Genomic DNA, 23,464 nt, shown 5'->3' with positions numbered 1-23,464 from the left:
TCTAGATCTAGTCCAAAATGCCACGGGAAATGGACTGCTCAACAAAAAAGGGGAAACACAGAGCTTTAATATATTTTTAGAAAATGTTTATTGATAATAATAATAATAATAATAATAATAATAATAATAATAACAATAATGCAGTTTTAGCCACTATTTGCTGATTTATTAGTCCTAGTTGTAAGTGTTTAAGTTCACCCCCATTGCACATTGCCCAACCATCACTAAATGAAATTAGTAAATTATATTTGATATTGGTATTTGAATATTAAACTTGAAGTTTTTTTGTCATGTAAATTTCAAATAAAATATTTGTTTCGCGGAGCATTTACACATCAAATTTTAATTACAACTTTCCTCTGGCGGACCCTAGTTTTGGTATCGCCCCAGTTCAGAGATCTTGCGCAGGCGCTGTAATCAACATAGAGCAACTTCACAGGCTTAGCGTGTTGTGGCTAACTAGCTGAATCATTTTGGTTGAAGTCCCCCGTTTTCTTGTGATCGTACCTGTATTGCAGTGCAATGGCGGCAAGATATGACAGAGCTATTACTGTCTTTTCTCCTGATGGCCACCTCTTTCAAGTGGAGTATGCACAAGAAGCTGTAAAGAAAGGTTCTACAGCGGTAAGTCCTAAAATGAAACTAGCTAATGTCTAAGCTAGCGTTAGCAAACGTCAGTTAGCCAACCAGCTAAACTAGCGACGAGCTCGTGTATTTTGCTAATTGTGTTGTTTAACACTATCTGTTTCTTTCAGGTGTTGTTAAAGTGTTGTGATTTTGTTTACAACCTTGTTGGCCTACTAACCTGTAACATCAACATGTAATTCAATAAGTATAACAGTTACTGAAAACAGAGTATCACTAGCAAGCATTTTGTCGCTGTGTCACTCTCACAATAGTTTCAGTTTCAATGGGATAGTGCCAACTGACGCTAATTCGCGGGCACAATATTAGATTTTTACGTGGCTAGCACAGTTGAATTTTTTTCCTCAATTGAGCAAAACATTAATATAGTAGAAAGACGTAAGGTTAACCGCATTTGCACTTCTACCTTGGTTACCGATAACATGTGTAGCAGTAACTGTAATTTGGTAGCTTGTGAAGGATTTTAGGATTGCAAGTCCATCAAAACCTGCGTTATTTACCGTTAACCTTTCAAACCCCCTAAAAATGTAATGACTGACCTGTAACTTTAAGAGCAATTGTTTGGGAGTAATCTGGTTAATGGCAGACCAATTTTGTTCAATGAACTTAGACATAAGGCTCTGACCCGAGTCTGGTAACGCTAAGTGTGTTGAATGTGCACCTAGACCATCAAAATACCTTCAAAGTTACTTCAAGCCCGAAGTACTTTCGTGTGGCATAATTGCACGTTTTAAATTAATAAACTACACTAAATAAGTATATAATTTTCACAAACTATGCTGTCCTGAATACTGTAGTCCTTTACTGCTCATCTGATCAATTTGATGTTGACACTGGGGACCCCAGAACCCCCTCAGTAAACAAAGATGAACTAAAGTAAAAAGACCTGTACTGAACTTTACTTAAAGTTATCCAGAGACAACCTTATTGAAACAGGTCCTCAGGACATGTGCTCTTTACTACTCAATACTTACAATTGCCAGCCCCTGGGATTGATGTGTTCTGTGTTTCCAATGTTAATAATGTAATGTAATTTTTTTTTTCTGTACAGGTGGGAATCAGAGGTAAAGACATTGTCGTCCTTGGTGTTGAGAAGAAGTCTGTAGCAAAGTTGCAGGAGGAAAGGACTGTCCGCAAGATCTGTGCCCTGGACGAGCATGTCTGCATGGCATTTGCAGGTACCTCAATCAACAAAACTTTTTCAATAACTGAATATTACATCCTGTATGTAAAATTGGCACAGTAGACTAAGATCAATTGTCACAAACACTATGTAATTGCAGATATCTATACCATATATTAGCCTTTTGTCACATTTCCTGTTGTATTATACCTGTATGTTGTATGGACACTTAACCTCTTTCAATGCTTTAAAGGTCTGACAGCAGATGCCCGTATCGTGATAAATAGAGCTCGGGTGGAGTGCCAGAGCCACCGGCTAACTGTTGAGGACCCAGTCACAGTGGAATACATCACACGATACATAGCTACACTGAAACAGGTACTTAACCTTCTTACCATTAATTTATTATTCTCTATTAATTCACTAAATGCATCTGTAAGATTTCACATTCAGTGGGCACAAACACAAGATAGCTTACACTTTGAGTTTTTGTGCTATAGTAATAGTTCAGAAAAACTGGAACTATATGCTATTTTATTTCTAATAAAGTCTTGTAAGAATGACCAGTCACATCACTCTGTATATTGGTCATATTTGTAGCGCTACACTCAAAGCAATGGCCGTAGGCCATTTGGGATCTCTGCGTTAATTGTTGGCTTTGACTACGATGGAACTCCCAGGCTGTATCAGACAGACCCGTCAGGAACCTACCATGCCTGGAAGGTCAGTGAGTTTGCTCTTTGAACATGACTTTGTTTTTTTTGTTACACTTGTACAAGTACCCTGCCAGTAAGAAATTGATTAATAATTCAATTTTACGTTATTCTTGAAAAAAAATCAGGCAAATGCAATCGGCCGCAGCGCAAAAACTGTGAGGGAGTTCCTGGAGAAGAATTACACAGATGAAGCCATTACTGGAGACAATGAGGCAATCAAGTTGGCTATCAAAGCTTTGCTTGAGGTAAGGTCATATTTAGTCTTTGCATTGACTTAATTGAATTTACACACTGTGATTAGCTGCATATATTGAAGTTCAATAAATACTAAACTGCTTCACAATAGGATTACCACACTGTCATACAAATATTTCTTTTAAAGACCTTTTTACATAGAGCATGTCACAAATAATAAATGTGCAAAATTGGCTGGAGAAATTTGGTATGTCAAAAGTATTTACATCTACCACAGAGTGAATTTATCAAAGAGCACCTACTGCTGCCAGATGTAAACCATAAAGTCGCCATAATTGTTTTTGTGTATGATGTTGCTTGTTGTGTTCTGCTGAACCTGCTCTAGCACAGGCAAAAACGTACGTGTGTATTGTTCCATTCAGTAAAAACTGTCAATCAACTGTTAATCACAGTAGTCAGTGACTTTCTTGCTGTATTTAATTGCATTTAAATACCCACAAAAACTTTGTCTCACAGCCTCTCAGCATGAACCTGAGTCTGAGGCTGCAGTATATAATATATGCTGATATGTGCTTGGATTTGTTACTAAGTATTTATTTCTTCACAGGTTGTCCAGTCAGGGGGGAAGAACATTGAACTTGCTGTTATCAGACGGAATCAGCCACTGAAGGTGACATGCTGAAAATTTTGGCTTTTGTGCTGTTTTTTATTTGTTTTTTTGTTTGTTTTTTTAACTTTTGTTGAAAGGCTAATAATTGCCTTTCTTGGCTGTTTGCAGATTTTGGAATCCAAGGAAATTGAGACCCTGGTGGCTGAGATTGAGAAGGAAAAAGAGGAAGAGGCAGAGAAGAAGAAGCAGAAAAAGTCCACTTGAAGCAGTTAACAGAGTTTTTCTTTATTGCACTTGGATGACAATAGCATATTTGGGTTGCAAATATTAGTACATTTTACTTCCCTCATTTATTTCATTGTAAAGAGCTAAAGCATAACTTGAGATCTGTTGATCTGTTTCTGAATGATACTGTACCATTTGCAAAGAATATCAATTTCAGCTATTGAGTTGACTGATGTTTAAAAGCACATACATAGATCTCAAGTTAGGGTTTAGATCTTAAACTACTTACAGGATGGTTTTTATATCATTCACCAAACAGCTGTGATGGTGATGAATCTCAAATGTTGAAATAAACCGTTTGCAACATTCAGAAACATAATGAAACGAAATACTCAATAAAAGCTGACTTGTTTGTAACATGTTTCTACGTTATTTATTAAACTAGTCTTAAACACAGTTATACCAAGTGGCTTTACTAGATGTGTCTACGTATAAGACTGAGTAATATTGTCTTTACTAGTGATGCACTGACGGGTCTTAAAGAAGAGAGTAGAGGGACTAAAAAAACAGCAGATGAATGGGTTCCTATGTGCCCCCCCCCCCCCCCCTGCCTTTATTGATTATCCTACTGCAAAGCTAGTACTGCGATAAAGATAACTACAGTTTAAAACACCACTAGCGGCAGTATAGTGTGTGGCTATAAAGTGCAATGGTTTTCATTTATCAGCATTCTGTCACACAGACCAGGAAATGAAAAAAAGAAAAAGAAGAATGTATCCGATTGCTTTATAAAGTGCTCACCTTTCCCTCAGTCATTTAAAACAAATTAGTGATGAGCGAATAAAGTGTCTAATGGTGGCCCAGCGAGACCCCCTTTTTGCTTCTCCTTTTTTATTTCACCCTAAATTCGCTTATCAAGCAACCGCTGCTCTGAATTCTCAACGACACAATTATGGCCGGCGGTGTGGTAGGGCTGCTTAATGGGATCCTGGCCTCAGACCCCAGTGGGAACTTTCAGTGACTTTAATCTGGAGCCCTTTGAAAAGTTGTGCCGTGCTGTGCTGAAGAGCCCCGGGGGTTCCCTCTGACTCTCACCAAAGACATAATAGTGAATGGTAAAGTCCTTCATTTAGAGTCATCTCCCCAAGCCAGGATTTCCTGAGTGGGTGCCCTGGCTGCCTTGACTAGAGCAATTGCACTTTGTCTGCAATTTGTCTTGTTTGTGAGTCTTATAGGTTGGTGTTTGGGCTGATGTCAGAGGATCAATTAAGTCTCTGATATTACGTCCCATACGTAATGCCATTAAATCCTAAGGGGGCAATAAAAATGTTTTTTTTATGACTCATGACTCACAATACATTAGTGTGTGGCAATTAGCGTATGGATGAAATGGCTAAGATTACTGTGCTTGATGATCAGGTTGCAGACAGAGGTGCTGAATCCACTGGATGACAAAACAAGCTATAGGTGAACTTTAATAAAGTTTATTCTGGGTAATCCTCTAGCTACTGAGGTTATCTGATCCATCTTGTCAATAGAGCTAGAGCAGCTTATTCGGTGCTGCTGCTAAGACTCCTAGTCTTTTGAACTGCTTGTGGGAAGAGTTTTCTTTCTCTTTTTTTTTTGCCTGCATTGTTGTTGCCCATAATCAGCGCTACTGTGCCTCAGGACAAAGTCCATCTCTCTCATCGCTGGCTGCTGCTCATCATTAATGCAGAAAATAATGGCTTCACCAGAGGTCATCGACGGAGGAACGAGGCCCGAGGACATGTACTCTCCAAGCAAGAATGCTCACTGCTGCGGGCTGTCGACTGAGTGCATTGTTTGTATGCACACACACACAGAGCTTACAGGCCAATTGCACACACACACAGAAAACACTGTATTAATGTGAACACACAACAGATTTTCTTTTCTTTTTTTAAAAAACAGTGCCCACATCTCTTTTTCTCTTGATCTGTCATGCACATACACTTTAGGCAAAGTGTGTTCTCACGTTGTAGTTAATATAGAACAATCACTGGGAAAAAAATATTGCATGTGTTCACATCTGCTTTCAGGATTTGGTTGTATCTAACACCAATAGTCTGGCCCTCTTCTAACAATATCCATTACTCTTCTCTCTAGCTGATTTCCAAGTCACAGGCAGATTTCACTTTGAGGATCTCCATTTTTGTCATTCTAATGTGCCACCCTGTGGCCATATTTCAAAGTATGCCCCTCCTGGGATGTTTAAAATTTGTCAGTGCAGAATGTCCTTAGGTCTAAATAAGGCAACTGCTTCAAGGGTAAAAGCACACAGACATTTGCATCCCTGGAGAACTAAGGTTACATTAGTCTTCTGTTAAGACTGCCTCACTACTGCAGCTGAATTACTCAAGGTGTTATCACCTTCTACCAGCAGAGTGCAGTGTTGCATAAAAACAGTGTTCCCATCATATCACTTACACTTTCATCTCACTTTTTGTCCTACAGATTGACAGTACGACTCCTCCTAGCTAACAGTGAGCAGAATCTGCGGGCCACTGACATGTTTTTGTCTCTGCGCTTTAACACACAACCACAAAGGCTTTCTGAACAATTGATACCATCGAGGGAGAGTTGTTTTGCTTAAAATTGTCAGATGAAAAAGCAACATTGCTTGTGTCCTCAAGCGATGGCCAAGCTGTCAAAGTGTGTTGGGTCATAAAAGGCTACGCTCTCAACACTGTCCCTTTTCTGCTTGTCACATGTAGACAGTTACACACATACACTATTTGTGTATAGCGGGATTGGCCCGCCTCCACTTATGCCCTTCAGGGCTCTGCAGCAGTATGAAGTAAAGTTTGGGCATATTGGTGTGCTGGCTTACATATCCATAAGCGATCAAAATATGTTCTCTTTTAACTTCTAGCTCCAGGGATACATTTTGAATATCATTCTATTATCTCATATCACACATCTCATCTTTTCTGTCCTCAAATCTCTTTCCTCTCTCGCTCCCTTGCACACATGCACTACACACAGCACATCTTGATTTTCAACTGTTTTTTTTTTTTTAACGCACCCTCCACTCTTATCATCATCACACAGAGTAACATATACAGTTGAGTAACAGATACCACCGACAGCTTTAGTTGTGTTTTTTTTTTTTTTTTACCTTTGTGTCCTGTGAAAGGTGCTGGAATACTAACAGTTTGTGTGAGGAGACTAAAGGCATGGTTTCGAGTTACCCCTCAAGAGTCACCTGTCAGGGGTTTTGTCTCACACAAGAATACAAGTGCATCCTCCTCTAATTGAAAGGAGACACCACTGGGCCAGAGAGAGAGAAAGGGAAATGGAGAGAACAGGCTAGACGAGGAAGGAGGAAAGCAAAATGAGAGGGAGAGGCAAAAAGGAGCAGACAGAGCTAAAATAAACAATTCCCAGGATGCTGCAGGCCAAAAGCAAATGGCCCTAGGGCTCCGTGGCCTCTCAGGGCCGTGGCAGAAGCCAGTCACACACATCACATAGCATTACTCGGGATGGGGTTACAGGAAAATGTCAGCCGACGCATAAGGAGGAACCATCAGCCCATAGGATAATTCGATTGCCTGAGGGAGGTGCAATCTTGCATTCCCACGATTCCTCTCTTTCCACCCACACCCTCTTTTCATTGTATTTTTGAATCCATTTTTCTTTCTCAGTTTTTTAATGTTTTCAATTCAGTTGTTTGCTCTGGTAGCCACGTATATTTACGAATGCACTGTATTATTGTAAATGGAGGCTACTGGGTTTCTTGCAATGGGTTAGCCACAGTACATTTTCTGTGCAGCCTCCTCTTCTATCCCCATGGGAATTTTATGGACCATTGGTTTGTAGCGTGGCCTCTGATAACTTGATTTACAACTTGATTTTTTTCCAAATATTTCTCCCTGCTCGTCCTCTTGCACCCTCACAGTGTTTTGGGTTACATGTTGTATCACTTGTCATGGAACAAATCATCCCTTCCAGTCTTGCTCTTGTGGCAGATGTGGTCAAGATGCAATAATATGAGAAATATGAAATGAGTCACAGCGTGTCATATATGTAAAGCAGATGTTTGGGGTTTAAAACGGACCATTTTACATTGCCTTATTATGCAAATGTTGCTCTACCTTGTTACTGTATGCTACCTAGAGCTCTGAATTGTTGCATGTGCTGGTGCATGAGCATGCAGCTGCAAAATATGCGCGTGCATTAGATAAAGACAGAGAGAAAGATGGAGAGAGCAAAAGAAAAAGAGACAGCGAGAGAGTTCAGCACAGATATCTGAGTGCGTCTGACAGAGAGGACAGCCCTGAAGGCAGGTCCCAGCCCTTCAGCACCGAAAATGACACATGACTGCTTTGACTTTTGTCATCCCCTGTCTCCCTCCGCCCCCAAACCCAAGCCTCCAACAAACACTGAGGCTAGCATAGATACACACACACACACACACACACACACACACACACACACACAGTCACACACTGTATACTGCTTAGATTACATTATCTTTATCCCCAGGACATGAGCCCTCCTTGTTGGATGACATTTGGGCTTGTGCAGCACTAAGGTTACCTTTCTTTGCCCCTGAGTTAAAGATGCCTGTCTGCAGCATGCATTTGAAATGAAGGACGGGAAAAAAATCAGATGAGAAAGATTTCCAAAAGCACTTTGATCAGAGGCATCAACAGTCACGCACAAACTTGTTAAGCAGTATGTAAATTTGGGCTGATACTGAATAAAGTTGCCAGAATGGCATGAATCCATTGTGCTGCGATGATCAAAATAAAAGAGGGCTTCATACGCTGGAGGGCAAGAAAGTCACAGACATGAAGGTTTTTTTCCTTCCTCTTTTTTTCTACAAAGGGGCTGATGGGATGCAGAGAGGAGAGAAGGAGGGGAGGGAAATGAAAGATAGGGGGAAAGCCTGGAAGGATCTCAATCTAAATTAGCCGAGTAGAAGGAAGACTGTGCTGAGTGAGACATATAATTAAAACCAAAGTGATGAAAACATCAGTACTCATTCAGTCACTCGCCAGATGAATTTCTGAAATTGCTACCACGATGATCTGAAGATGTTTCAAAGCTAAAGGTAAATCTAGCCTATTGTCAAAGCACACCAATCTCCCATTTACTCCTTACTGGGCTTTCTCTCACCATCTCTCTTCATCCGCCTCCTCTCTGTTTCTTTATCCCTCCCTCGTTCCCTCTTTTTCTCTGTCTGACACCCTGAGATGAATAGATGCTGTCACTGAGACTCTTGTAGCCTGTCAGCTTTTAAACAAACAGTTAGCAAAAGGATCACTTTCACAGGAAACCTCCCAGTCTGAGGTGAGGTTATCAGCGTTAGCTTGTTGTGTCCTGTCCATATATGAGAAGACCCACCCTGGGATTGACGTAAGGAATACGACCTTACCCATGTACCGGTCTCACGCCTCATCACACCGTAGTATACATTCAAATTAAGTGCTGCTTTGAATCATTGAATACATAAGATTGTTTTGGTAGCAGTGATAGCACTGTCATTTTGTCCTCAATGCTGAAAATGTTATTTATTCTGGCAGCCTGCATCTGTAACCAGATGTCTCTGGCAGTTAGAGAGGAAGCGTTCTAACTGAGGGCCCTTTCCCTCCCTCCAGTGTAGTGTACCTCCAGTATATCTGTCCTCCCAACAACAAATGTCCCTGCATCTAAAAGGCCCCACAAAAAACAACGCTGACTTTTGTGAGAGAAAAAAAAAAATCAGCCCCCTCAGGTGTGTTCCCTCTCACTCTTCCTCTCTGCACCTGCACTGAGTCTCTCAAGTCCTCCATGTGTCTCTCCACACAATGGAGACAGTGCATAGCCTCTGGCGCCTCTCTCCAGCTGAGAGCCACCTCTCTCCAGAGGACAGGAGAGGAAAACTGCCAGCACTAACAACTGATCCTGGCAGATAAAGGTGCAGATAGGCGAGGAGAGAGTGCCTCGGACAATACTTGCCTCGGCCTGGTCTTCAGTGCTGCTTCCTTTTGCTGACAATGACGATTAGGGGAAAATACTGCTCATTATGAGGACGTTGAGCATACACTAAGAAAGCTGAAAAACGACCAATCATTTTGTAGTCGCACATATTTTTCAATCATCTTTTAAGCTACATATTAAATACAATTTGTCAATGCTTTCCCTTCACACAGAGTTGTTTGGCACTGCACAGTATTTGTAAAACCCCCTCATATTGATTCAATTTGTGACCTAAACTGCATCCGTCACCATCAATCTTGTCAGCTGGACCACAAACAGTGGGCTGTTTAGGCCTTTTTTTTAATGTGCTGTAATGTAGTAGTGCCAGGCCGGATGACCCAGCACCAGATCAGTGTACCACTCATGCTCCTGAGGGCAGCTGACTGGAACAGCAGTTAGGCGAGACGGTCGCAGGTCGCCCAGGCCACAGCTGGGAAGCCCCGGGCCAAAGTGTTGACCTGATGTGATTAAGTGTACATCCAGCTGCACGGAGGGAGAATACGTGGAAATAGTGTTACACCTGGAGAATCATTTTTTATGTAAACCATGTTTTGTGTCGGAATCCACAAAGAAAATTGGCTATTTTTCTGTTTTATGAGGGCTGGCTTGGATGGATTTGCATACACTTTTCTCTCCTAATTTTGCTTACTGATCCAGTCCAGTGTGTGTGGTCTGTAAGAGCCAAGCTCCCGGTATTTGTCCTGAGAAAGACCTTGATAGGAATGGGGTCTGAGTGAGAGTGCTTATTTTATTCTCTTCCATGCTGCTGCGGGCTATGGCTGTATTAATGCAATGGCAGGGATCTTTGAAGTTGTGACTTTATGAGACAAAAGCTAATTTCCTTTCCTTTGTTCATTATCGAGAGAGACTTCCAGCCGGGCGGAAAGCATGCTGTGCTAATTATTCCATTCATGAGTCGTCTCTAAAGTATGTAATGGATTTCTCTGGGCTTTTCACAGGTAAGCAGGGAGATATGGCGTACACACTTGTGTCAACACGCTGGTTTACAGCAATTATACATTTTAAATGATTTAGTCCTCACGGGATGAAGATGAACAAATTGTCGAATCCTCAAATACAACATCTACTGTAAGCAGAATCAAATGACTTAGAGCAGAATAGTAACTTCAGGTTTCCAGGTTGATAGTTGGTTACAAAGTTAACTTAAAATCAGGACTGTTACATAGCCACATATTCGCTTACATCCTAACAAATATATCCTCTGCAGACTTACAAGACCAAAACCACTCTGCAACTCATTAAGACCTGAACCCAATTTCACAAATGAGTTTCAGAGTTTGTAGGGCCAAGTTAGGCATGTGACATAATGGGATTTCCATCTTTCCCTGAAACACAACTTGGCAGAGCATGAAGGGAAATGCAACATTTCACATTCCATCTTCGCAGTGTACCAGGATGCCACCCACAACACCTGAGCACTCCCAATCAGAGAGATGTGTGCGTACGGTGTGTATCCTGCCACTCAGAGTCAGATCTGACAACAACAAAAAGGGGTGTAGCGGTGGTACAAGTAAAGCCATATACCTCCTCCGCTGCTGCCTGACACCCCTCCTCCTCCTCCTCCTCCTCCTCTTCCTCCTCCTCCTCCTCCTCCTCCTCTCTCCCCCGCTTTGTTTGTGCTCATTTCATTCCGTGTGCAGCCTCCTGGCAGGCAGGTCAAGGTTTACCCTCGCACCACACACCATTTCCCTCACATGCCGCCTGGGGGAGGAACACTAGAGGCCTGAGGCAAGGGCAAGCCCAAACAGCTCACACAACATTGCCGCCATCACCACCTCTAACCATACTGATAGGAGGACAGAAATACTGGGCTCAGAATCACACAGTTGGATCTTTGTCTTTCTTTTTTTCCTTCTTTCACCAATTATACCATTCTTGTTTTTTTCCCTTTCTTTCTTCCCTGCCCTTTATCTTATTGTACATTATTGATTTCTGTCAGTAGTAAGGTATATGTCTATTAACCGACAGATTTAATAGAGCGACAATAGAAAGCTACTCATTTGTTCCCCCCGTAGTGTAAGTGTTCATTTTGAGAGTCTGATACTAACCCTGGCTAGGAGCTAGTGCTGGATTTTTAGCTGTAAATGGAAAACGCCTGTGGGCTTTTCATTTTCTGGGCCCAGACGTTCCCTTCATGGTGTCGGAGCCCTTGTGTTCACAGAGTTCATGTTTTGCTGCAGGGCTTTTTTTTATTTTGTTTTATCTCATAGCTTAGACTAGCAGGGCTTTAACTCCCAGAGGACTCCTGCGTAGCAACAGCAGAGATCAACAAAGTAAGTTTGTTTATGTTGGCTGTGTCCGCATGTTGTCGACTTATACATTTCTCAGTCTCCATTTCCTGCCTCTCCTTGCCCCAGGGGAAAGGAGCCCTCTAATTGGATCTTGTTCTAATTGAGCCTAATACTGGAGCTAACCGGAGTTGGGCCCTGTGGCTAATGAAGAGCTGAATCAAAACTAAGCACTAAAACTTTGACTGTGCATGTGTGTGTGCATGTGTATGCCTGCATTTTTTGCTCTACATTCTATCATGAATGCGTCATTACCCATTTGGGTTTAGTCTTTGCTTTGCGCCTTATAGTTTGTGCAGCAAATGCGTATTTTTATAGACAGGGAATAATTGTTTGTGAGTACCGTAGACAGAGAAACAATAGTTTGTCAGGTCTTGTTTTTTTTTTTTTTTTTTTGGGGGGGGGGGGGGGGTTATTGTGCTAATCTCACAATTAAAGTGGCATGTAACTCACTCACAAACTCACATTCACGTTTAGCATGCAGCATATTCTCCACAAGAGGGAGCTGTTTAGTCATTTTCAGGCCAGTTTTACAGATCCTGTGCCACCAGCAGAAAGTTTTGGCTACATGTAGACATAATGATGTCGCCATCCACAGGCAAAGAAAATTATACAACACTTGCACCACCTACAGCCAATGAGTGTTATAGCTCTTTGCTTTTTTCTCCATAGCTGCTATTGACTTTGTTTTTCCACTTGTTAGATAAAATGAAATAATTGATCAAAATGTAACATTGTGTCCACTAACCTCCGATGGATGTCAAATGCTGTAAAAATATCTGCCAAGTGGTTGTGCCTATAAAACAACAGATGTTTGCTTTTGAAGATTTTGTCAATTTGTCATTTATTTCCCCTTCTATGAGTTGGACTTAACATCAAACTTTTCCAAGTGAACCTATGTTAACCTCAAATACACATACATATACTCACACACAAACAGTAGATATAAAAAAGAGAAAATAATTGCTGTAGCAATCATTGCCTGTAGGTGGCATTAATGTCAAAATTGCAGAAGGCAGTACTTTCTTTGCCTGTATGAATAATAAAATGAATGGTGGCTGAATTCCATTCAGCTGCTTCAGTTTCAGAGTCCCAGTATTGTGCATGCTGATTCACTGTCACACCGTCATTAGTTACTGAGACACTTGAATAAAGCAGAGCCATTGTTAATGTTATTAGTAACACCTGTGCTTTTCATACTATGACAAGTCAAAATGTTTGCTTGGAAAAAGCAAGGGCGGATATTTCATTTCACTGCTGGGGGCACAATGAACTTCTTTAAAAAATTCAAAGAGCAATTCCTGAAGGCTACACCAAGGGTGCTGCCAAAGGCGCTGTTGTAACACTATTTCTTTTATGATTTATTTTTCTCTGTGGCGGCCTGCCAGCAAAACGTTACCAGCTGAAACACTGGTAAATAAGGTAAATAACTCAAGGGTTGTACCAGCGTAATGTGTGTGGGGTTTGGCGTATGGTAGACAGTGGACCAAACCACTATGAAGCATAGGAGAGGTGGGGCGCAATCTTTTGAAACTTAAAAAAAAACTTGTTTTGCATCTATAATTAGCACAAGTGGTTTCAATGCATATCATTATTATATTTAGAATTATAAAGTTATGTTTACAATGATATATTGATGGGGGAGTACGAACCCCCCCTGCCCCCACATAATGCCTGCCAATGGGAAAAAGGCCTATTGTGCACATCATCTACATCTGCAGGTCAAAAATTGCTGTTAGTTTTCTTGCTAGTAGGTGGCACATGCTGGGCTGGCACTTCACGTCTGAAACTGTTGTCACTGCAGCTCTGTAGTTGGATGATACTTGGTCCTGGTTCCTGGTGCTTTGCATCAATGTCACTGTGTGCCCTTGTTCTTAAACTTCCCATAGCATCAGACACAGTAGCCCTGATGAAAACCCATTTTCAAAGGATTGATTTTTTCACTTATTCTCATTTCCTCTGTCACACTAAATGCCAATCCATTGGATATAAAATGAAACAAGCCAAGCACATGCTGCAGTTTCAACAGTCGCGTAGGCAACAGAGAAATGGAAATGAATGATGCCAGGTTTGCTGCTACAGGGCAAGAAGAGAAATGACTTCGCTCTTGCCTCCGGCTAAGAGACAGTCTTTTTTATATTTTTACCTATCAGCAAATCATCTTCCCTCTTTACATAAGAACGGCCACATGTATACACTTTGTGTAAATACGCCCAATTGTCATCATATATCTGTCTCCACAATGTGTTATTTAATCACATTCTTGAACATAGCAACATTCATATCTATTTTCCCAGAGGTTTTGATTTAGTTTGCATCCATATGTCACAATTCAATTCTTACCTAAGGACACGATGGTGGATCTGGCTTTTCTAGTAGCTCACTGCCTTGAAAGCACGACAGATTCTAAACCCCACAACAGGCATATGGGTAGTTTTATTTTATCAGGGTCAGACACAAAGTTAATTACACACATAAAGCACAAGCCATTACATATTTATTTGACACACTGATGACAAAAGAGGGATATATCCACCAAATAAGTTTTATCTAATAGTGGAATTGGTGTATCTCAGCAGAAGTTAAAATTATTTTGATTTTAGTGTTTTTCGAGTATAACATAAATAGCTTTTAGCCTGTTCAGAATTTGGCACTTATAGGCAGCCTAACAACATATGGCTCAACTTAAGTCTTACTTTTTAATTAGGAAGCTACTTAGCTGTCTTAGTTATCATGATTACAGGTCCATTTTACACCTCCTTTGCAGGGATCTTGGAGGTTATTTTAAGGAATATTAGCTGGCAAGAGGTGTTAGCTCCAGGTGTTGCTGCCATGAAGCTAACTGTTAGCCAGTTGGTACCAGAAATAAACATGGGAGTAGTACAGTGTGCACTTTGAGCATACAGTTCAACTTTCTTTTTTACCCAGCATCTCTGCTTTTAAAAATCTGGCTTGTAAATGGTAACGGGCGCTACCATAACATAGCTGTGGTCAAGCTTTCAATTGGCCACATATGCTTCAAATCCATTCCCTCAGCTTTGTACCATACAAAGTGGTGTTTGGAAGCTGGCAGTATTCAATCTTGATCTCCAGATTGTGATGTCTTTCCAAGCCGTTGCTGTAGTTGGAGGCCTGCGAGGCACGAACCACTGCTGCACAGTGTTGGTGACTACCACCAGAGGGGGGTTGGGTGGAGACACAGCACTCCAGGTGGGCCGAGTAGCAACCCCCTCCGGGGCTCTGCCATGTCTCAAGAAGAAGGAGGGCACAGTAAATGGTTCCAGAGCAAATATAGCCTTCCAAACCTCCTGCCTCAAGGATGTAGCCCAAAGGCCTATAAGAAGATTGGAAACAGATGAAAGAAAGAAACTTTGGTGGGGCTCTTGGTTGCTCTTATGAAACCCTGCTGAATGAAAGTGTTTTCTTTAGTGAGAAATATTTTTGTTGAAAGACTCAATAGGCATAAGCTTCCTTTCTTGGTGGTACACTTGGACATGTATATACGTGTATATGAGTATACGTGTGTGTGCATTTCATGTGCTCATACTCATTCAAGAGTGGGATTGCATTTCCTGAGTAGCCCTCCAGCTCTTGTCTTGTTTGTTGACAGTATTAAACAAATGGTCAGAAAGCCCATTACTCAGGGGGGGATGAAGTGAAACCGTGTGTGCATGTGTGTGGATATGTGTGTATGCTCTTGTGTGCATGCTCTTGTGTGCATGGCCCCTCCCTGGCCCTGCAGGTTTCTCTGGGGTTTCTTGTCACCCTATGTCTTGGAGGTGAGAGGGCGGGTGATAATTGAACACTCCCTGGCACTTTTAACAAATGTATTGAAAGGAGGAATCGAAAAACCTGTTAATGAGATTTCCCTCCCCAGGCAGCGCTCAGGGTTATTATTCTTATAATTTTCTTAATCTAATGAGTTACTCAAAGTTTATTTTCAAATGTATTTCTCCCACTCGCCCTATAGGGCTCCTGTTTTATTAGCCCCTGTTCCTCAGCAGCACAAAAACTTTATTAATAAATCAATTTACAATGCTTTGGAGGAGGCCCCTATTGAGACTCGAGCAGGCAAGATCTTTCAAACCAAACAAATGGTAAGACAAGGACTCATGGAGCACAGTGTGAATGATGGAACAGCTATGGCCCAGTACCAAGGTGCACATCTTTGTACTTGGGTTTGTTTACCTCACAAGATGGCTCCTGGCTTAGGGAATGGACCATGAAAATGGCTGCTCTCATGTGCCTACAGCACTCTATATAGATTGGAGTTTTTCATGTGGCAGTGAGGCTGCTGGGATATACACCCCAGGGGATGTGCTCTCATTAAGGACAGTAGCTCTGGGCACTTTTGCACTGCTTCCTGTGGCCACTGACCTCCTTTTCACCCGTGGGCTTGCAGCTACACCACAGCTCTGCTTCTGGGTCTCTCTGTCACTCCCAACAACGCCCTGGGGTTGTCACATGACTCGAGTGACTCCTGACCTGCCTGGCCTCCTGAGACCCCTCCCCTCCTGTTGGCGAGTCGGTTAAAATGATCACAGACAGTGTAAGGGTCACATTTGCCCCCCCAAAATGGCGGTTATGTCCTTGGGCTTTTGAAGGAAGAATTTTCCGAGTTGTCAGTGTCAAAACATCATGTCAGAAATTGCCAACCTTATGTGTCATCTTAAAGCTGTACAGCTGCAATATTATTCATGTGGAAGAAGTTTGAGCACTACAGTAAAACTAAGCAAGCCATCTATCATTTCTGCCATAGTCACTGAGAGCAAATAAGTGATAGAAGGCGCCTGTCTTATTGGACCTTTACCTTGAGTTCAAGCAAATACAGTTGTGCTGCTTGAATGGACACAAGCTGGATAATAACATTGCTTCGTCACCGTCCTCCCTAAGCCATTTCTGCAGCCATTTCCTCCATGTTGTGGTTCATTTTAGCCACAAGACAAACTAGCTTGTGAGGAGCACCTAAAGGTGATCTAAGATCCCAACTAAGGTAGTTAATCATTGATCAAAGAAACATTACTGTGGACTTGAGGCGTTATAGTTCTGTGCCTGAAGTGTGCAGAGAAATATCAATAAAAATCCCCCTGATCTTTTTTTTTTAAATTAAAGGCTAAAAGCCTGATGCTCTCTGCTGCTGTTGTACTGAACAAAGACTTTAAACCATCCTAATTTTTATTGTCCTTTTTTGGAAAAAAAAAAACAACAACAAATACCCAAATTTTAAATTTAACGTACACAGTATTTGTACATGAAAGACGTGATTTTTAAGAGGTACGCTGTGGGGTGGTCCTGCATAGCTGATTGGTGGATTGAGATATCAGACCAGTTCTCATCAGCACCACCCATACTTATACCTGCAGGCAAAACAATTTTGTCCTCCACTAGTAAGCAATTAGATTATATTCAAACACACATACACACACGGAGAGCCTCCACAAACTGTATTCCCCCTATGCAGCACTCGGTATGACACTTGCTTCCTCCATATGTGTGTTTGTGTTAACACAAGGATGCAAGCAGACACACACACACACACACACACACACACACACACACCCTGTAGGTATAAGGTTCCAGTTGGTATATCTCTGTCTCTAAGCCCCAGTTTGATGCCCTAGTCTCATGGTATCCAACCCCCACTCTTTCTGCATCCCCTCAGGCTCCTGTGTGTGTGTAAGATGGCTACTGAACCAAGAGGGCATTGTTTCTCTCCAGCGGGGTTTCATAATTGAACGTTCACATTTATGCACTCATTCAAATGGATGCTAAAAGTAGAAGTGAAGCACGTAACCATGTTCTACACTTGAATAATCCATGGCAAAAGTGAAACTGAAAAGACTAAACTTAAGACTGTTGTTCTGAGGCATCATGCATAAGACTCCTACATGCTGGACACATTTTGGTGGAGCCACATGCATCAGATAATTACACATGCACTGATTTGAGGCTTTCTTCAGGAGGTGCAAACTGCAGTCAGCCTGCATCAGGTTGTGTGTTTCTTAGGCACATGTGTGAGTGAAGCAGGGAAGAGAAAAGACAGCGGGCAGCAGGGACAAACCCGTCAGCCACTCAGATCACATCAGGTCTGTCGGGACACATTGGAGCACAGCGAGCCTGATGGGATATGCCCCCCAGGGGTGCGAAGCAGGCCAGATGACATACAGACACAGGGGAGGCAAAGAAGGAAGGAAGAATAGAGGATAGCACATCCTGCCTTTAATGCACAATATGTTCCAATAACATGCGTGCAATTACGAATGGTAACCCTGACTATATTATGTACTAATTATACGGTAACACCATACCATCACAGATGTACACTTACATACAATCAGACATACTCCTACCCCCAACACACACGTACATGCACGCCACAAACATGTAGCCTGGATCTCACACCAGATAACCTACATCTTAAACAACATGGCACATATGCTAATGTGAAACGTGAAGGCATGAAGTTTATGAGCTGCACACGATGCATATGCTTCTGCGTGTGGGTAAATGCACAGACACGCTTGGGTACATATGTCCGCGGGGGCAAAATGGGAAATAGACACTTCTCTTCATGCCTGTTCTTTAATTGGGGCATTTATTGTTTTGTGGTGGTGTTTACTTCATTAAATTAAGGCACATTTTTAAAAATGCAGCATGTTTCAAGGTTTATATAAGCAAAATTATGCTTTCAGCCATTAAGTTGCAAATTAACATATCTTTATGACTGTGGGATATGCCAGTTGAAGATGCTTTTACATTTTCACACTAATCAACTTGACTTTAACATGTTGGATTTCAGTTTGATTTGCTTTCATCGCAAATATTGTTTCCCCCCTCGGCTGTGTGTGTCTGCACGTGTATTTGAGTGGAGCTGTGTCAGTGTATGTGTGCATGGGAGTGTGTGTACGCTTGTGTGCCTCTGTTAGTTGTCCATGGCACCTTCATGTCAGCCCAACTGTTCTCTTTCTTAGTAAATCACACGATGTGTGTGTGTATGTATGTGTGTGTGTGTGTGAGGAGGGGGGAGTTACAAGGACAAAATGAACTAATGTTGAATATTCCGTATTGGTTTTACTGTAATTCTTTTCTAATTCTTAGTTTATTCAATTTCATCTCCTTGAGGCTGGTAGGTATGGAAATGAGGTCTGTTCTTTTTTTTCCTTTTTTTTCTTGCCTGTGTAAATTGCAGCTATCACCTCAAGCCTTTTGAACAAGATTACCCAGATGGCCTTGCGTGGTGTGCCTGAAGTTTTATTTTCCTCCTTTGCCTGCTTTTCCTTCTTGGCTGCAGGGGAAAGGAGAGGGAGCTGGGAAGCCTCCTGAAGGCTCTGGGCAAGGCCAGGAGGCAGCAGCTGTGGCAAAGAGAGATCTGGGGGAAGAAGAAGTAGAAGAAGAAGAAGAAGAAGAGGAGTGAGTTGGGGAGGGAGCGCTGGGGGGTGGATGAGACTGGTGCAGGGGGCGTTGTTGTGTGCATGTGTGTGTGTGTGTGTGAAGGGAGGGGGCACTAAAATCTAGCTGAGAACACCAGCCATTACGAACACGACCCCCTACCTGGCTTGGCTGTCAAGGGGACCGGAATAACCCTCGGAGTACTCAAAGAGGGGGCTGGTGGAGTGGGCACGCTCTGGATGGGAACAGGAAGAACTTGGGCGGTGCGCACATGAACATGTGTTTGGAGTAAGGTGTTGTTTGCAGATACAGCGAAGTGTGTCCCACTGTAAACACAACATTAAAACATCACCAGTCACATTAGCAATACTTACAATTCAGACAGCTAGAATCACACCCTTAAATGCCAGGATTTGGTGAAAAGCATGATAAATAGCCGCCTCCTGCCCAGGTGATAATTGTTGTGCAAGTGGTGAGATTTGTCATTGGGTTTCCGCTCACCGTGCCCTGGACATAATCTGCTGCTGGTTTTCTGCCCCAAGGAAGAATATGATTTTAATACATTAAGGTGGCACGGAGATAGAGATTATGCAGAGTTAAAGTGTTCACCTGTTTATTATTCTAACATGCAACAGCCTCCATCCACACTAATCTCCAAAAGAACACACCCAACTCCCAGATTGCTGATCTTGGCTCGGAGGCAACAGTGAAAGGAGATTCTCACCTGAGATAAGGTGAGAAGAGGAGCAGGAGGAGCTGCATATATCACTTAAAATATACTCACAAAAACATCATATTGGAGGAAAAGCTGATGGGAGACAGTGATCTTCCACTTCTTCCTCTAAACTGACACCCATCCACAAGACATGTATTTCATTTAGTGCACACAGTTGCAGGCGTAGAGCTGTTTGTCAGAATCCTGCATATAGTTGTTCATAGCAGTGATATAACAAAACAAATGTCTCCGCATGTAACCCGTATGGTCAGCCTTTTACCTTATATTGAAGTGTGTTGTTGGATCAAAATCCCCCCCGTGTTATTTCAGCAACAGCTTTTCAGATGCTGCTGCCAAAGAGTCACTGTTTGTTTTCACTCCCTCCATTTGTTTGTTTTGTTAAGGTTTTACTCTCCATCATAATGAATCACTTTTTTCATCTTGTTCTTATTTATTCTCATGGCTGGAGGTAGAATGGGGTGGTTGATGAGGGGCTGAAATGAACTGAGCCTTAGCCTTAGCCCGGGGGCTGGCGCATATCTTAGCATAAGTGATGGCCAACCGGAGGGCTAGAGCCTAGCTGAGAGCGCCCTCAGGACAGCAACTCTGACAGATCATGTATTTATAGGTCTGTTGAAAGACCTCTATTGTGTCCCACATAGCCTCAGAGCATGTCTGTCCTCTGTATTATAATAAAGCCGCTGGCCTTACCACTATGATGGATGGGTGGCCCTCGAATGGCAAGCTCCAGAATCATTAGAGCACTCCTAACATGCAGGTCTACCCATGTGAAAGGATGGTGCAGGGAGGGGTGCTACCGGTGAGCAATACAGTACAGTTGAGACCTTTTAATCAAGGATAGGTAGCCCTTATTAATTCTCAACCAAGAGAGGGAGGGAGTGAGAGAAAAGAGAAATGGAGTGAGGGAGGGGCCAAGTTTGCTGATGTTTTTGCCAAAGGATACATTCGCAATTATCTCAGTGGCTTAAAACGCCCTCAGGGCTTTTTCAATACAGGTTACAATGTGGCACCTATAGCATTTACAGGCAGCTTCACTGGTCAGATTTCATTGCTGCTGAAAATTTCACCAAAGCCAGCATACCATCACGCCTCCACTGAGCCATAAAGCGTCAGAGTAAAATGGGTGAGCATGAAGGTATAACTGAGCACAGCATATATATTAGGAGATTTTTGGAGAAACTATTTAAAAAGATAGAAAAGAAAAACAGAACTTGCTTGAATATGCTCTGCAGCCCCCCCAAAAAAACAGCTTGACTTTTCTGTGCCTTAAGCTTCACAAGCAGAGTGGTGTTTGAGCTGTTTCCCAATCTCATGTTCTTCTGTTACCTCTGGAGTAGAATATAAATGATTCCCTCTCAGTGTACAGTGTATGCCAAGGGGCCTGCAGCGACCATAGTCCGGTCTAAAATTCCTCACTGCAAGCGCACCATAACTCAAGGCCTGACTGATAAATAAAGAATGGAAAGCGCAGCATGTTGTGGAGCATTACCTCAAATCCTCCACTTGGAGCACTGTCACATATTAGAGCACAATCAGCATGAGGTGAGTGGAGGGTCTGATGAAGGTTGGTGTATAAAAATCTACCGTTTTTTGACAAAGGAGGCAAGCTAAGTGTAGTCCTTCTGTAGCATGATGCAGCACACATGTATATAACACTGAGCAAAATCAGTGGAACTTTGCACTCTCAGGGTCTTTATTAATAACTCATATATAATAATAAAGATTTACATTTGATAGTAGAGAGTTAACAGAGTGTTTTATTTTAAGCAACTAGAGTGATTACCCGTTTCATTCCCTTTCACTGTTCTTTATTTTTTATTTTATTCACTTGAGTAAATGCAGCTTGGGCTTGGGGACTACAAATGTTTAGCAGAGTAGGGGCACAACTTCACCTACTTTTAAGGTGCATGGGGAAGGAAAAAAGTATGAAGAGGTCAAAACTCCAGTGACAGTCAAACAATAAAGTTGTGGTTGTTGATGATCCTGACTCTTCATAGAGCCATTTAAATTTCATTTTGTCCAATACTTTGATTTATGACTAAATACCTGCAAAACTAATGACATTCATCAGCCTCAGCTGTATGTTGTGTTTACCCCCAATTAGCAAATGTTAGCATGCACTAAAATGGTGAACATGGTAAACATTATACATGCTAAACATCGGCATATTAGCATGCTGACATTAGCATTTAGCTTAAAGCACCACTCTTGTTATTCTTGTTTTTGGAGCTTGCATCGCTTTTGACAGCAACCCTCTCTCTCTTTTTTTAATGTGTTTCTCACGAAATCCCCCAATTTTATAGACTGGCTATTGGCTTTTGTCACTAGCTATCCCCCTCCTTTGTTGCTTTGTTATCCAAGAAAAAGCGCCGATGCCAAAATATCTTGTATGACTGAGTTGACAAAACCACCATGGAGGTTATCAAAGCTTACTGGGTTAAAAGCTGTTATACATTAAAAGTGGATTACTACAAGTTGCCTTGGGCTCCTACAAAATAGAAAACTTGGGGGACGTTAAGGATTATGTGTTAATATGGTACTACAGAAACATAAATAGCAAGGGTTTCTCTTTTGCATGCAGCCTTCTTCTCAAACATGTTCAAGCCCAAGAACCCATCATTGCAGGTGCTGGAAAATAAGTCAATTTCTAAAACTCAAGCAAAGCCACTGTGACATATTATTCTACTAGTGAGTGTCCATTTGAGGTATTATCCTACCAGCGATTGTCCATCTAAGAACATCTAAAGCCCCAAAGACTGTGCAGGCATTCATCACACAGATGAACTAATTTTTCCACTAGAAATAATTGCTAGAAATATGTGGTCATTATATTATAATAAAGGTATTTATGAGCCTTCAATCTCGCAGCCTCACTATGAGATATCTTTGAAAATTTGAAATCAGCTCCCGAGGCTGGAGGGAGAGAGAGAGTGAGAGAGAGAGAGAGAGAGAGAGAGAGACAGAGAGACAGAGAGAGAGAAAGAGAGAGCGAGAAATGGCAAGGGAGAGATGTGGGAGTTGTGTTTTGCTTTTTTGCCACGGGTTACATTTATAATTATCTTGCTGGCATAAAATGGCCAAGAGGCTTTTTCAATAAAGGTAGGAGGCACCTACACTACAGAATATTACCTACAGATCAACAGAGAACAAGAGAGAGGACTGCAAATAGAATAGGACTAAATCCAGAGCACAAAGTATATCATCTAATAAGTGTATTTAGTTTGGCCATTCATTAGGAACAGTGGCCACTGCTTGCACGGTGCTGTAGAACAGAGCACTGTGAGGACTGATGATTTGAAGACGAGGTGAATGAGTCCATCCACTGACCTTCACTAGTGGTGAGTAAGCAGAGCCCGGGGAGCAAGAGAAAGATGGCCACGGCCACTTTCTCCAGGCCCTACTCTGCCTTTTGATGACTGAAAATAATCACTAGAGAGAAAGCGAGTGAGCGAGACATGATCACAGACACACCACAGAAGAGAGGAGGATCTCAAATTACTTTATTCTCCTCAAAATCCCTGTCCTCTAAAG

General features: G+C 42.0%; 1 protein-coding gene across 3 annotated transcripts; it reads left to right on the top strand.

Moving 5' to 3' along the window:
• Window positions 1–431: 431 nt before the first annotated feature.
• Window positions 432–3,931, top strand: psma8 (proteasome 20S subunit alpha 8). Of its 3 annotated transcripts, none has more exons than XM_070918375.1 (7): window positions 432–624; window positions 1,697–1,709; window positions 2,022–2,146; window positions 2,369–2,491; window positions 2,610–2,729; window positions 3,287–3,349; window positions 3,458–3,931. In XM_070918375.1, exons 1-7 carry the CDS (start codon window positions 523–525, stop codon window positions 3,551–3,553), a joined length of 642 nt encoding a protein of 213 aa, XP_070774476.1. In that variant the 5' UTR covers window positions 432–522; the 3' UTR covers window positions 3,554–3,931. The 3 variants fall into 3 exon arrangements, with proteins under 3 accessions (XP_070774476.1, XP_070774474.1, XP_070774475.1); XM_070918373.1 differs by having other exon boundaries at window positions 1,697–1,823; XM_070918374.1 differs by having other exon boundaries at window positions 1,697–1,823; window positions 2,004–2,146.
• The last annotated feature ends 19,533 nt before the right edge of the window (window positions 3,932–23,464 follow it).

This window comes from Enoplosus armatus, chromosome 14, assembly GCF_043641665.1.
Source record: "Enoplosus armatus isolate fEnoArm2 chromosome 14, fEnoArm2.hap1, whole genome shotgun sequence".
NCBI lineage: Eukaryota > Metazoa > Chordata > Actinopteri > Centrarchiformes > Enoplosidae > Enoplosus > Enoplosus armatus.
Note: the sequence above shows the minus strand (reverse complement) of the source record. Positions and strands in the feature narration are given on the sequence as shown.